At 40.6% G+C, this 13104-nt stretch overlaps 1 protein-coding gene across 1 annotated transcript in view; it reads left to right on the top strand.

The window, feature by feature from the left end:
- Positions 1-421: 421 nt before the first annotated feature.
- The window catches only part of RHPN2 (rhophilin Rho GTPase binding protein 2), a 29166-nt gene continuing 16483 nt past the window's right edge, over positions 422-13104 (top strand). The window contains exons 1-3 of the mRNA XM_082289844.1: positions 422-532; positions 9087-9202; positions 12360-12488. Of these exons, the coding sequence (XP_082145970.1) occupies positions 464-532; positions 9087-9202; positions 12360-12488 (314 nt within the window). The 5' untranslated portion in view covers positions 422-463. The remainder of the gene's footprint in view (positions 533-9086; positions 9203-12359; positions 12489-13104) is intronic.

Genomic DNA, 13104 nt, shown 5'->3' with positions numbered 1-13104 from the left:
TGCCGTCGCCAAGCTGGGCGGCGCGGGAAGCCGCGGGGAAGCGCCAGGAGGCGAGCGGTGCCTTCGCGGCAGCCAGCCAGACTCCGGCACGCTCCAGTGGAGCACGACCGGAGGGCCGAAAAGGAGCGAGCTGAGCTGCCACCGCGCAGCGAGGCACTGGGCTCCGCTCTCAGTCAGCCACAGCCACCGCCCGTCTCCGAACGAGGTGAGCCCCAGCGGCTCCGCCGGGGCTTTTACAGGAAGTGGCCCGGGGGTCGCTGCAGCGACCTCGACAGGACCCACTGGGCGGCGGAGGAGCAGCGCCGTGGGGTGGGGCAGCTCCTCCCCGCCACCACCGGAGGTGGGGCTGGGCGGTGCCGTGGGGCAGTGGCGGCATTTCCTCGGGGTCGCGGCTTCGAGGGGAAGAGCTCGTCTCGCAGGAGCGGTGGAAGGACGGCCGGCTCGCTCGCTCGCCCGCCCAGAGATGACAGACGCCCTGCTACCCCGCGGCTGCCAGGCGGCGGAGCCGGCGGGGGACGGCTACTTTCGGAAGGTGGGAGGCTCGGTGGCTGGCCTGGGGCGGGTGGGCTGCTTGCACAGTGGGCTGTGTGCCCGGGGCAGCGCCTCCCGAGGATGGTTCAGGGCTGGGAGGCCCCCCTCTCCGTCGCTCACGGTCTGCTTTCTCCCGGCGGAGCGTCGTGGGCTCCGTCCCATGGCAGCCCACGGGGATGGGGAGCAGCCTTGGGGGGCGACGGGGCAGGGAGGCGAGATGGGGACCTCGCTCAGACAGAGCGCGGCTGCCGGCGCTGCCCGGCCTGGACTCCGGCGGGGGGATGCGCCTTGAGCTGGCGGGGCGCTGCGCGGGGACCCGGGCGGCCCTCCCCTGCTTCTGAGCTGGGCGTCACCCTGAAGGACAGGAGCACTTTTAACTTCACAGAACGAGTCAAATTGCGCTTGTCGGCCTTCTTTTTGCTGCCTTTATTTCCCCCCTACAGCCACCCGCTCTCTTCCCCGTTTGCTTCACACTGCGTCTCCTCGCGCGCTCTCTAGTAAATTGCCTTATGTACCTGTAAGAAAGTTTACTGGAATAAGGTAACGAAGTTAACAGATTCGTTAGGAAGTTCCTAATGAACACTTGCCCTAATTACTTTTCAGACTGACTGGGCGGCTTGTGCCATAACCTGCACCCGACTTCTTTCTTCACAACAGTAATTATAGTTAAGTATTGCTGTAATGCAGGCAGCCCTGTGGGGTCCTGTGAACTTCACTGGAGGTAAAGGGCAGTAAGTGCTGTTTTCAGAGAGCTTTGATTCGGCCTTCCCTTGCTGTTTTTATGTTCTCAGCACCTGCAACTTTTGTCCATAGTTTTCAAGTCGGGGTGTAGGTACACGGGGGTTTTGGTGTAGATTCTGGATCCAAAACCATGAACCGTCTAGTCTGTGGAGGGGGGAAAAAAAGCTGCATACATCAGGTTGTTGCTGCCCGCCTTTGCACAAAAATAGCCCCATTACACACTTCAGCAACCACCTGGATGACATGGTAGGGAGGCAGACATGCTTTGCTTTGTTGCCATCTTTACAGGCTGTTTGATTTTTTTGCTGTAGTATTTATCAAATTCATAAGCTTGCAGGAGCTTAAACAACACCATTGCCCTTTAGCAGAGGAACTGTTTCTAGCTGAAAAGAGCCAAGCTTTACCTGTGCCAGCCATGCTGCAAGGAATCACTACCACCTTGTAAATAACTAGACAGACTGAAACAAAACTTTGCCCAAATCTTGTCTGGCTTCTTCATTTGAGTAATCCTACTATAATATTTGGTGAGTAAATTACTTTTTTCTTAGTACTCTGTAGCAGCTAATCATACAATGTGGCCAAGTTGTAGTTACTTAGTTTTCATAGCTATGTTTTCTACACTGTAGGAAGCTCATAGGCTGCCTTGAGGCATGTTAGTAAAAAAGCTGACTTTTCATGAACTTAAGTTAAATAAATCAACTTTTCCACCTATTTGTTTTTACTGATAAGGGCTAACTGAAGTTTAGTAGCCAAGTTGTGCCTCAGGTCGTAAGAGTAGTGAATCTCCTACGCTCAGAGTTGCTAAAGGACTGAGTTATTTAAATTATTATATGTTACAGTTAAGGTCACTGAAGCAGTGTAAGATCAATGTAAAGCCTATAGGACAGGAATGAAGTTTTTCTCATATATGAAAATACTGTAAGATCAATTTAATATCTAATGATGAGCATCTTTCCTATTGCGTACTGCTTTAAGACATAAGTAATGAAAATGTGGGAATCTGATAAAATCTGAGTGAGCTAAGTGCTGCAGTGAAGCGTTCTTTCCTCTGTTCCCTCAGATCTTGGAAAGGTTCAACCAGCTCCTAAGTGTCTTTAATAATGTTATGAACTTCAGATTAGGCTTGATGCTCAGAGCCTTCGGTCCCTAAAAATAAGCAGGAAACCAGCATACCTTGTTATACATGAGTTGAATGGTCTCAAAGGTCAGAGCTTTAATTCTGACTTAGAAGTTCCAGGTGAAGGGGGGAGGAAAAACAAAACACCAAAAAAACCTCACTGAAACAATCCCACTCCTGGAATCTTTAACAGGTACAAGCTGTGAACCCAAGGAGATGCTTTAAATGCAGTATATGCATGTCCCTGTGAATGGTATACTTGGTGATTTCACATGACTGAAATGAGTGATGGAGCTTTCTGTGGGTGTCCATGGGTCTTTCCCCCTTCCTCTCTGAGTTACCTTGGTATTGCTTTCTCCTTCCTTTTTAAATCACACTGTTTGTTTTCCTGAAAGGATTTCAGGGTTGGTTTACCCCTTCTGTTGGTGCAGAATCACATCAATTTCCAAGGATAGTCCTTGTGGTTTTAGGTCAAAAGATGCTTACTTAATTGGGTTTTTTTTTATTCTGTAAGTTGTGGAGCAAGGTGAAAACACTTGCTTTGCATCGGTCCTGCTCAAACATGGCTTCCAAGCACTATGTACACAATGAGGTTGCCTTAGACTCTTGATGTTTTCTTTTGATGAATGGATTACTATGGGAAGTGGGCTCAAAGTCTGTATTGCTCTGTTGTGTATTATGCTTTTTGAAGTTTTAAATACAGCATACCAGAAAGCAGCCCTCAGTATCCCCAAGATGCAGTATGTAAAACAACTTATTTACTTAATTTTTGTTCAGTGCCTTTTTTCTTTTTTAACATAGGGAGGGAGCCCCATAAAACTGTGACTGGCTAAAAATAGGGACACAGATGCACAGTCGTGTTTCCTGCTCTGACTTCCATTGTCACACTAAAAAGTGACTGCCCTGTGAGTCTGAGATGTGATAGGTGCCAGCAACTGAAGTCTACTTGCACCCTTTCTCAGATTTACCCTCCCCATTCCCTTCCAGTGATGTCACAGCTGCTCCAGAGAGACCTTTTCCTCTTTCCCTTACCCTGTCTTTTTCCATTATCTCCTTTTTCCCCATGGCAAAGACCTATCATTTATATATGCAAAATGAGGTTTTTCCTTAAACCTGAAAGATGCTTTGAGCTGGCTCAATCCTTGTGTGTCTTTTGTTGGTGGTTTTCCTTTTTTGATCATCTAATTTTAAGGAAATTTACCTGTGCCACACAGGGTATGTATAACTCTGTCACTGTTGCCCCTATTCACTTCCTCTTATATCTCCCCTCCAAAACAACCCTCTTCAGCTGTTTGATGAGCTGCAACCAAACTTGTGAGAAGAATTTTACTTTTAAAAGCAGAACAGACAACAACAAGAAATATCCTTGCTGGTGTCCTGAAGAGGACACCAAAATGGCAAAATGGAAGAAGCACCTTACTTTCCATCAAAAAGAAGATGGAGCTTCTGCATGGAACTTTTTAAGTTCTGGGAAGATAATGTACCAGGAACTGGTTCTGCTACTGTTCTGTTTATCTTGGCTTAGTTTAGTGTACATTGCCAGGGCAAACTGTACCTGTTCTCCTGGATGGTGTGAGTCCTCTTGGACCATCACCCTCATATCTGGACCTACTCTGTATGGAGTTTCACATTATTTCAGTTACTGATCTGTGAATCAACCATGCATATCCCACACATCCATCCAAATTTTGCCCCAGTCTTTCTTCCCTATGAAAATAATGACAAAACTAATGATAAGAGCAAAGAACAATTTTACACGTGCTATGGTTCTGTGACGTCTTCCAGGGTTTTTTTAGTTACCTTAGAATTTTTGTGAGAGAAACAGTTTTCTTTTTTCAAGCTCCTCTCCCCTTCTATTTTTTTTCTTTCTTTTTTTTTTTTTTTTAAATAGCACACCACCACCCCACTTAATCAGTAAGCTTTTGCAAAGTAAATATCCCCGAGACACATCAGCATGCAGAAGTCAGGATATTTATAATATAGTACTCATCCAGTCACAGGATCCAATGCTTGTGTGATGACCTATTAGTAGGGCTATGCCTGCCTTGTTTTTTGGGGATGCTTTTTGTTGTTTTTTTTCTTGTTTGGTTTTTTGGTGGATAGGAGCGGAGCAAGGAAGAGATACCTAGCAAGTTCTTTCTGCTCTATTTTTCCCACCTTGACTAACTGCTTTGTCACACCTTACACTGGCCATAACTTTTCAAATTTCTCTCATCAGTCAGAAAGTTGCAATAAATGGTAAGAAAAAGCCATAGTTAAATTTTCCAAGGTTACCACTTCTGCAGCTCTCTAGGTATTGGCTGGCTCAGCATGAAGCATCCCAGCTTCAATTTGGTTGTTCTGGATAGCAGTCCACTGTGCTACACAGAGGCAGAAGCAGTAGGACAGGTAGCTTAATGAATCTTTAGATTCTGATCAACTGAACAACAATGCATATTTTCTTTTCTCTTTTTTAAAGCTTTGCTTCCATCTGTGAGACTAGATACTTATCATATAGACCAAGCTGATTCAGAAAGAAAGACTGTATATTAGTCCCCTGTGTCAGGGAAGAAGGCTAAAAGCAGAAGCAAGCAGTTCCATAAATGAAGCATCAGACTGAAAATGATAGGTATGGTAACTAGCTCATGAATCAGCACTTCCCTAATGAGCTCTGCATGTCCTTCCCCTCTTTTTGGGCTTTTTTCTGCAGGGCTTCCCCCCACCTGTTGTTAATGTATCAGTTTACCAACCTGCCACACCTGTCCTTCCAGTGAGGTTTAGCTCATGGGGTTCTTTTTAAGTCATTAGTAGCCAGGCAACCGTCAACATTAGCATTGACACAGGAATATTTATTTGGCTATTTGTTCTCTTTCCACTTGTCTTGCAGGACAGAAACAACATAGCAATGATTCATAACCCTTGTCATCTCATATTCACACACATATACAAATTCATAAAACCTAAAACAGAAAGTAGGCCTTCATGTGAAACTAAGAATCATCTGAAACTTGGTTAGTCAAGAGACAGATGTCTCTGATGAAATATGAATGTTGATTTTGCTTAGTGAGTGGAGTTCATGTAGGAAATGCATCTTTGGAGTTCAATACAATTAGTTCTCTAACTTTATATTACTCTTTGGGCCAGGCACTTAGAACTATAAAACACTTGTTCATGGCACAAGTAGACCAGGCTCTGGAAGACCAGTTCTTCCCCACCTCTTTTCTTAAAACAAAAACCAACAACAACAACCAAATCCCTCAGATAAACCTTGTACTTCTGAAAGATCTACAGTATATAGCTAAATTTTCAAAATTGAACTAGTGGTAACATGCAAAAAGAAACACTAATTATAGTACTGGAAGAAAGTAAGGAAATGACGATTTAGCAGGACTTGGGATCAGTTCTAGAAATGCTGGTGTGAAATACGCTGTTTGCTGCAATTGCTATTAGAGCAGTTCCATACATACTTGTTATTTAAACATACATGTTTACATACCTGGAGGATATGGCCAGTTGTGTACACTGTTGGGCTTGACAAGCAGCACAGGCTTCACTGGCTGGAAAGGAATGTTTTCCTTTAAGTAAGGAGGCACACCCAGTTTCAACTCTGTGTCACCTTCAGACAGTGTGGCTCATCTTAAAAGTTCAAACCAATACTTTGTAAATCATATTTATGTTAATTTCAAATACTTACTGCTATTACTCATTGCTTGGCAAACAGTCATGATTTTTGTGTTCATCATGACTGATTATCTGATGTCAGCCATGTAGAAATGCTGTTTGGGAAAGCAATCTTGTACATGGAGGAAGATGAAACTAAGCACTTGTTTGGACCTGTTTGCTAAACGACTTTAGTATGCAGAATTTGTGCTTCACGCAGAGGGGTATCTTTCCCAGATTGTGTATTTCTTGTGGGGTTTTTTCACATATTGGTCATTTTTGCTGCCTTCTACGTAGACTTCTACCCATCAGTTTTATGGCAGCTTGATTACAATAAAGAGTTTAAACCTGCAAATGAACACAAACTAGCTGAGTGTCCTCATCCCCTGTGCAGGAGATGTAAAAAGCAACATTTTCCAAAAAGTGAAATATTAATTTCTTATAGGCCTTGTGAAGTTAATGGGAGGCATATGCTTGCAACAGGTGAGCATATCCTGAAAACAGACTCCTCTATCCATAAGAAGCCTTTTATCAAAATTGCTGCACTTGCAGGCACACTGGAGGTTATACAGATGCCTTGATCTGTCAGTGCCTTGTCCTCTTAGGGCCCAGGGTTGGTTTTCCTTCCGACAGAGATTAGTGCCTGGGGACCTGAAGTGCAGGGAAACGCCTCTTATGCTTTTTCTCTTTGCAGAGAGTTTCAGATCACTGCTGTTTTGTACTCATTGTTCAGTGGGAGCTTGATCAAAAGTTCATTAAAATGAACAAATCACTTCTATGAGCTTCATGGACTTGGGAATGAGGCAGTGGATCTTCTGGAAAAAATTTCCAGAAGCGAAGCTGTAAAAGAAATATTTGAACAATGTCATCAAACATGTTTGGCTCACAGAAAGGGAAGGGAGTTCTGGGAGGAAGCTGCAGCTTTACAGAAAAATAATGAAGGGCAAGGCAAGGATACATTTTAGAAGGATGCTTGAACTAAGTGGTCAAGAAAGAAGGTGGAAGGAAATACCTGTGCATGAATATGGAGATGACAGGTCTGAGATGAGAATTAAATACTCAAAGTGAATGCAAGGGGAAGAGGAAATAATTGGTGAGGTTCAAATGAAAAATGTCACAGATAGAATGGAAGAAGATGAGGCTTTGAATAGCAGTAGTAAAAAAGACTATACAACACAAAATGAAGGAGAAGCAAAGTGGGAAAGAACAGGTGCATCCCAGAAAAAGAACCAGACTAAGAGCAGAAAGCAACTTGTGGCTACAAGACCATGTTATGCACTAAAGTGTGCCTTGCTTATGTGTATAATTGTGTGTAAAGGAGCGTAAAGTATTTGGTAGTTAAAGGACTACTTCTAATCTGATGTGAATGAATGAGTTTGTGTGTGTTCTCTTGAGTAAAAAGTTCATCTTCTATGTGTCGAGCTTGCTGTGAGAGCTTTCTCAATGAAGAGAACTGTAGGCTTGTGCTGTGAGTGGTATTTCAATGCAGTAATGCAGTGTGGTGTGTTTTTTCAAGTTACGTGCTTCTGAGGATGTTTGCACAAGCTTTCTGTCATTTTACCTATTTATTACAAACTTTTCAAACTACATATGTAAAATTAACAGTATTGGGTTGTGTGCCTTCTCAGTTGAACTGGTGTAATCTGGTTTGATGAGCTCATTTCTCTGTTGTCAAGTCAACTGGCTCTCACTTGACAACAAAAATAAGAACTGAGCTTCGTGATTAGAATTTCATGTTCTATTTAAATACTTGCTTTTGTTTAGCTGATATGTCATTGCTTCACCCCTCATAATTAGAACTTGTTGATAGACTTTTAAATGCTCTTATATCAAAACCAATTTTTTCTAGTCAAAACTAAGAGGGAGAGGTCCAAAATAGCTCATAATTTAGTGGCTGGAATAGTTGAAAGAAGACTTGGGGAGGTCTGAGCCTCCTTCTTGTGTAGCATACAATCCAGCAGGATTCTGATAAGCTTTGTAATGATACCCAGTGAGGCCACTCAAAAGGACATTCTTCATTTAAGGGTAAGCCTTAAAACAGTGGTTTTATTTGCTTCAGAATTAGTCTTAAGATTCAAAGGCGTTTGATACCTTTTAAAAAAGGGGTGGCAGGGGCAAAGAATAAAGGTGTGGAAGGGAAATTTCTAATGTATTTTAAAAAGGTGTTAAAATTGTGTTTCCCTTAAACAAACAAAAAAGACAAGCATTCAGTCCTATTCATCTGTATCAGTTTTAGCTTTTCAATGCTCACCAGAATACAATGGCTCAGTCCTGCTCAAACACAGGTTTCAGTAGTTTGAGTCTTTTACTTGTGTAAGGTATGCACGTATATGGGAGCATTCTTGTGAATTCCGGATTTCACACTTTACTTTTTAAGAGCTTAATTTGATAAGAGTCTGAAGGTGTAATCATCTTACCCTGTTAAGCTCTATTTAGGTAAATTTGAGATGTAAAGAGATGAACCTGGGGAAGGAGGGATAGGAATTGTACTGAAGGTCTGAGCTACCAGAACGAAAGATCAGAGATCCTTTGAAAGGTTCCTAAAACTGGGAGCAGATTTTTGAGCCCCAAACTTTGAGCACCAAAGTCTGTTTTGGACAGAGTTGTACTTCAAGGCTGTATATGTCCCAGTATGGAACTCTGATACTTTGCAAAGGTTAAGCAGAAGCTTTGATGGGAGTTGCTGTCTTTCTGGATACTGTTTTCATAAAATCCTAGAAATTTAATAACATTCTGACAAATTTGGTTGCATTTGCAAAATATCTTGAAAATATTTTTAGGGGAGAAGAGACTGGCTCACATGTGTACTTAAGATTTAAAACAAATATTTTCTGTCTGGATTTTAATGTTAAAATGTACTGTGGTCATGGTTTCTTTTGGTTTTAATGACCAAGTTTGACATCAGTGATGATCTGACATCAATGACAGTATTTCTCGTCTCAGTGTAGCTAATTTGTATTCATACAGAACGTATGCCATTAAAGTTCATTTAAATTCAGTGTTAGTCCCTCTTAAGTTTCTTCCAACAGCAACAAAAAACTTGTTTTCTTAATTCTAGGGATGTAATCCTCTTGCCGAGACTGGACGAAGCAAACTGCAAAATCAAAGAGCTGTTCTAAACCAACAGATCTTAAGAGCAGTGAGAATGAGAGCTGGTGCTGAAAATCTTTTAAGGTATAGATCATGCTTTCCTAATTCTCTTGCCCAAGCAAGAATTGGTTCATTTTCTTTTAATTTTGTAGGAGTCTCTTAGCTGTTGTGTTTTCTCCCTTTTTCCCCCAAACATGCTGCCTCTATTAATGTAGAATGATTTGTGAATCTCCCTGAATTTTTTCAAGCTATAGCTCTATAGAGTCATTACTTTCTCTCAAGTGCACTTTCAGTACTGCTATGTTGCAGTAAATGAGCTGAATGTTAGCCTTTCTTAGGTTGCTCTCTTTGTTCAGCTTTATTGCTTGTGATAATGGCAAGTGAACCCTGCTGAATATTGCAACGAGTTCCTTTTACTCCTCAAATCAAATAAAGGTATTGCCACTATGCTCTTGGATTTTCCCAAGATCCTTTAGTTCTGTGCTGCATAGTAGGAAGGACTGTCAGTTGTCTTCTTTATTCCATGTAGTAGTAATGATAGAGGAATAGCAGGGTGGCACACATGTAATTTGAGCTGGGTTACCACCAGTTGCCACCAAATTCTTCTATGGTTTGGCATAACTGGAAGTGATTTTTGGTCTTCATCTATTACATTTTTTTAGGATATGTTTTCATATGTCGCTGTCCCCATAGGCATAGCCTTTTGTTGACCCTGTCTTAAGGCTGTTACATCCCGTGATTAACTGCTTGGCAAACAGTCTGTAGCTTTCCAATCTTACACAGAAGAACTGAAAACTATCCCAGTGCTCACCTGCAGTAGTTTCCTGTAGTGTCTGTTTCTCTGCAACTGAAGCAACAATGGGTCTTCAAAAACAAAACCTAGTAAATATACTTAAAGAAGTGAAAATGCTTGGATAAATTCAATTTTCTTAAACTTGTCAATAATCAACAGGTTGCCCATTGTCTGTTACCTGCTTTTATCTTCACTCTTGCAAGAGATGTGACAGGTTGAAAACTTTGGTAATTTTAGCCTCTGTGGCTGACTTAAGTTTGCTTTGTTTTCTGGTAATTGATGTGGAATTTTACTACCTTTTGTATGGTTAACAATATTATTATATCTGGTTTTGAAATGGAATGCTTCATTCAGTTAATGTTTCTGCTTGTCTATTCAGGAGTCTTTTGGAAGGGCTAAAGAGAGCTAATAGCTCATGTGAAAACTGGTAGCATTTCACCTAAATATCCTAAAGTTCAGTTTCTGGTGCCAGTATTTCTGCTGAAATACTGAAGTTGCTATTTACAGGAGTGGGAACTAAATCTACTTAAATGTAGAAGAACGGACTTATTTTTAAGACTTTAGAAATCTAAAATGAATTTACACCTGTCGGACTATTAAAACTTGCTAGTTCTTTGAAAGAAGCAATTTTAAAAGTAACCTGATGACTAGTTGTATTTACAGTCTCATAAGGAAAAACATAAACAAGCTTTATGTTTGCAGATTCTTTTTGAATTTCATCAAGTTCTAAGGGAAACTGAAACCAATTGCTGTCCACAAGGAGCCTCCTGCAGTAGGACTTGAGAAAAAATCTGGAAATGCAGGTTTCTTTACTTTTGGCTGAAAGCAAGCACTAGGCTTGAAGCACATGGTCCATATAGTACAAAGACTTTTATTCTTAGAATTTCTAAAAGTCACCCTCTCCTTTTCATTGTCTTTTTGTTCTGAGAGTTCTGAGTTAAAATTAAATTCAGAGTAGAGTTATATGGATCTCAACAATATCACATTGTCCCTTTTGCCTGGTTGTCACAAAAAAGTATGTGTACAGTGTAAAAAACATGAAAAGGTAATCAAATTAACTTTAATTGAAATGGATGTTCATAGCAATAGAGCCAATAGAGAAGTCAATCTGGATGGAACTTTGGGGTTTCTGAAAAAGATAATAGAATCCCTCCTGTGGAGGATGGTAAGCTAGACCAAACATGGAGCCTTAATATATCATAATTAAAGTGCTTGTAGCATCAAAACTTGCCCATTTATCTCTGTGGTGCTGCCTTTTTCAAGGAAGATCCACTCCACCATATGTTTGTATCCAGTTTGACTTATGAAGGCAACAGATATTAACATTGCCTAATTTAAGCAATCCAAGGTATTCAATAAAGTACAGCATAGAAAATTCAGAGACAACTAATTTAGAATATAAAAAACAAACTTAGAATTTTAGTCTTGGAATATTTAGTTCTTCACCAAGGTGCTCCATAAAACTGGAGAACTGCTCCAAGTGGAGCCTAGATTTATGATGTGGTTGTTCATAAATATTTATGAGGGTGAATTTTGTCTTAAAATAAAGGTAAATGCAAAATGCTGCAAATTTAAGTTCGTTATTGTCTTAAGATTTGGACTCTAATATAAGGGTACAGTATCTTAAGCATGGATACCTTTTGTCTTAAACTCATACCTGTGGATTTATAGATAGAGATTATTTAAGTATCTTGAAAAGAGTAATATTCTAATAAAATTGTCAGTATGGAGAATCAGGTTAGAAATTGTGATATAAATACACAAGTCATCACACAGAAATGCTCAGGGGGTATTAAATACCAACATCCATTGTGCTAGCAGTTCAAAGTGTTGCCATTTAAATACATAAATGGCAAATAAAACAAGCAAACCAAATCATATTTACATCCAACAAAATCAAATTATAGAGGAAGTTGTCTTGTATTAAAAAGATGTGCTTGAAAGATATTTCTTTCTGTAATAACTTTTGGGATAAAGTTATTTTATTTCATTCTTAAGATCAGAAGTCTCAACAGATCTTTACTCAATTTATAAGGTGGGGAAGTCTCTTGAAAAATGTCTCCTGACTTCTCCCACCTCCACCCACCTATCTTCTTTGGGGGGGGGGGGGGGAATCACATAATCTGAAAATAGGGTAGTGATTCTGTTTAAGATGCTTTAGTTTTGTTGATTAATGTATCTGAAAAAAGCTTGACCCTTAATCTTACATGGAAAATTTGGCATATAGGAAATCTTCTGTCGCTGCATGCTATTATCTGGAAACTATCCCAGGCACTCTCTTGACAGAAAAACCTAATAAATTCTGAAACATGAGGTCTTGTATCATCTCTTGAGATAAAAAAATCTTAAAAATGCTGAGAATGCTTGCATTGAAGGTTGAAGGGGGGGGTCAACCAAGCTTGTAGAAAACCTTTTCCTCAGCAATAAAAAACTGATATGTCTCTGCAGAGCAACCACCAACAACAAAGTACGAGAGCAGGTACTACTGGAATTGAGTTTTGTAAACTCAGACCTGCAGATCTTAAAGGAAGAATTGGAAGGACTTAATATCTCAGTAGAAGTTTATCAAAATGCAGAGTAAGTATAAAGCTAAGTTATTCAATTATTAACAGATCTTCTGTTTACCCTTCAAAATTGTTTCTAGGTGACTGTGAATGTTGGACATGAATCATGTGAAAGAACAGAGGGCTTGATAGGAAGAGCACAGATTTGATGGTAGATTTTGTTGACTAAGGGTTAGTCTGCTTATTTGTCCTTCTCTTGGGAAATGTATGTACCACTAATCCTTGGATATGAAGTTCCTTTGAAGAGAAGAATATAGTGAGAATTGAAAGCTCGTGAGGCTATACTGCAAACACTTGTCACTTAGCAGAATTTCCAGTACTGGAGTGGCTAATTGGCTCAGTGCATTCTGGAGTGAACGAACTTAGTGATATAGTAATATTTCTTTTCAAATGTGGTGCCTACAACAGTCCTCCCTAGCTGGAGAACAGAAACACAATACTGATTTGATATTCAGAGCAGATTAGGTAATCTTGAATGTGTGCCCTTCAGTGACAGAAAACCACAAATTCCTTGGCTAAAGCAGAGGAGTTTCTAGTAGATGAAGTTGGATTTTTCCCAAGATATTTTTCTCCACTTTGAAGAGCACGCTAATTTTTAAATTGCAATGGATTATCCTTCAAAGGTAAAA

The sequence above is a fragment of the Coloeus monedula genome, assembly GCF_965178545.1.
Source record: "Coloeus monedula genome assembly, chromosome: 13".
Taxonomy (NCBI): domain Eukaryota; kingdom Metazoa; phylum Chordata; class Aves; order Passeriformes; family Corvidae; genus Coloeus; species Coloeus monedula.
This window is presented reverse-complemented; position numbering and strand designations above follow the sequence as displayed.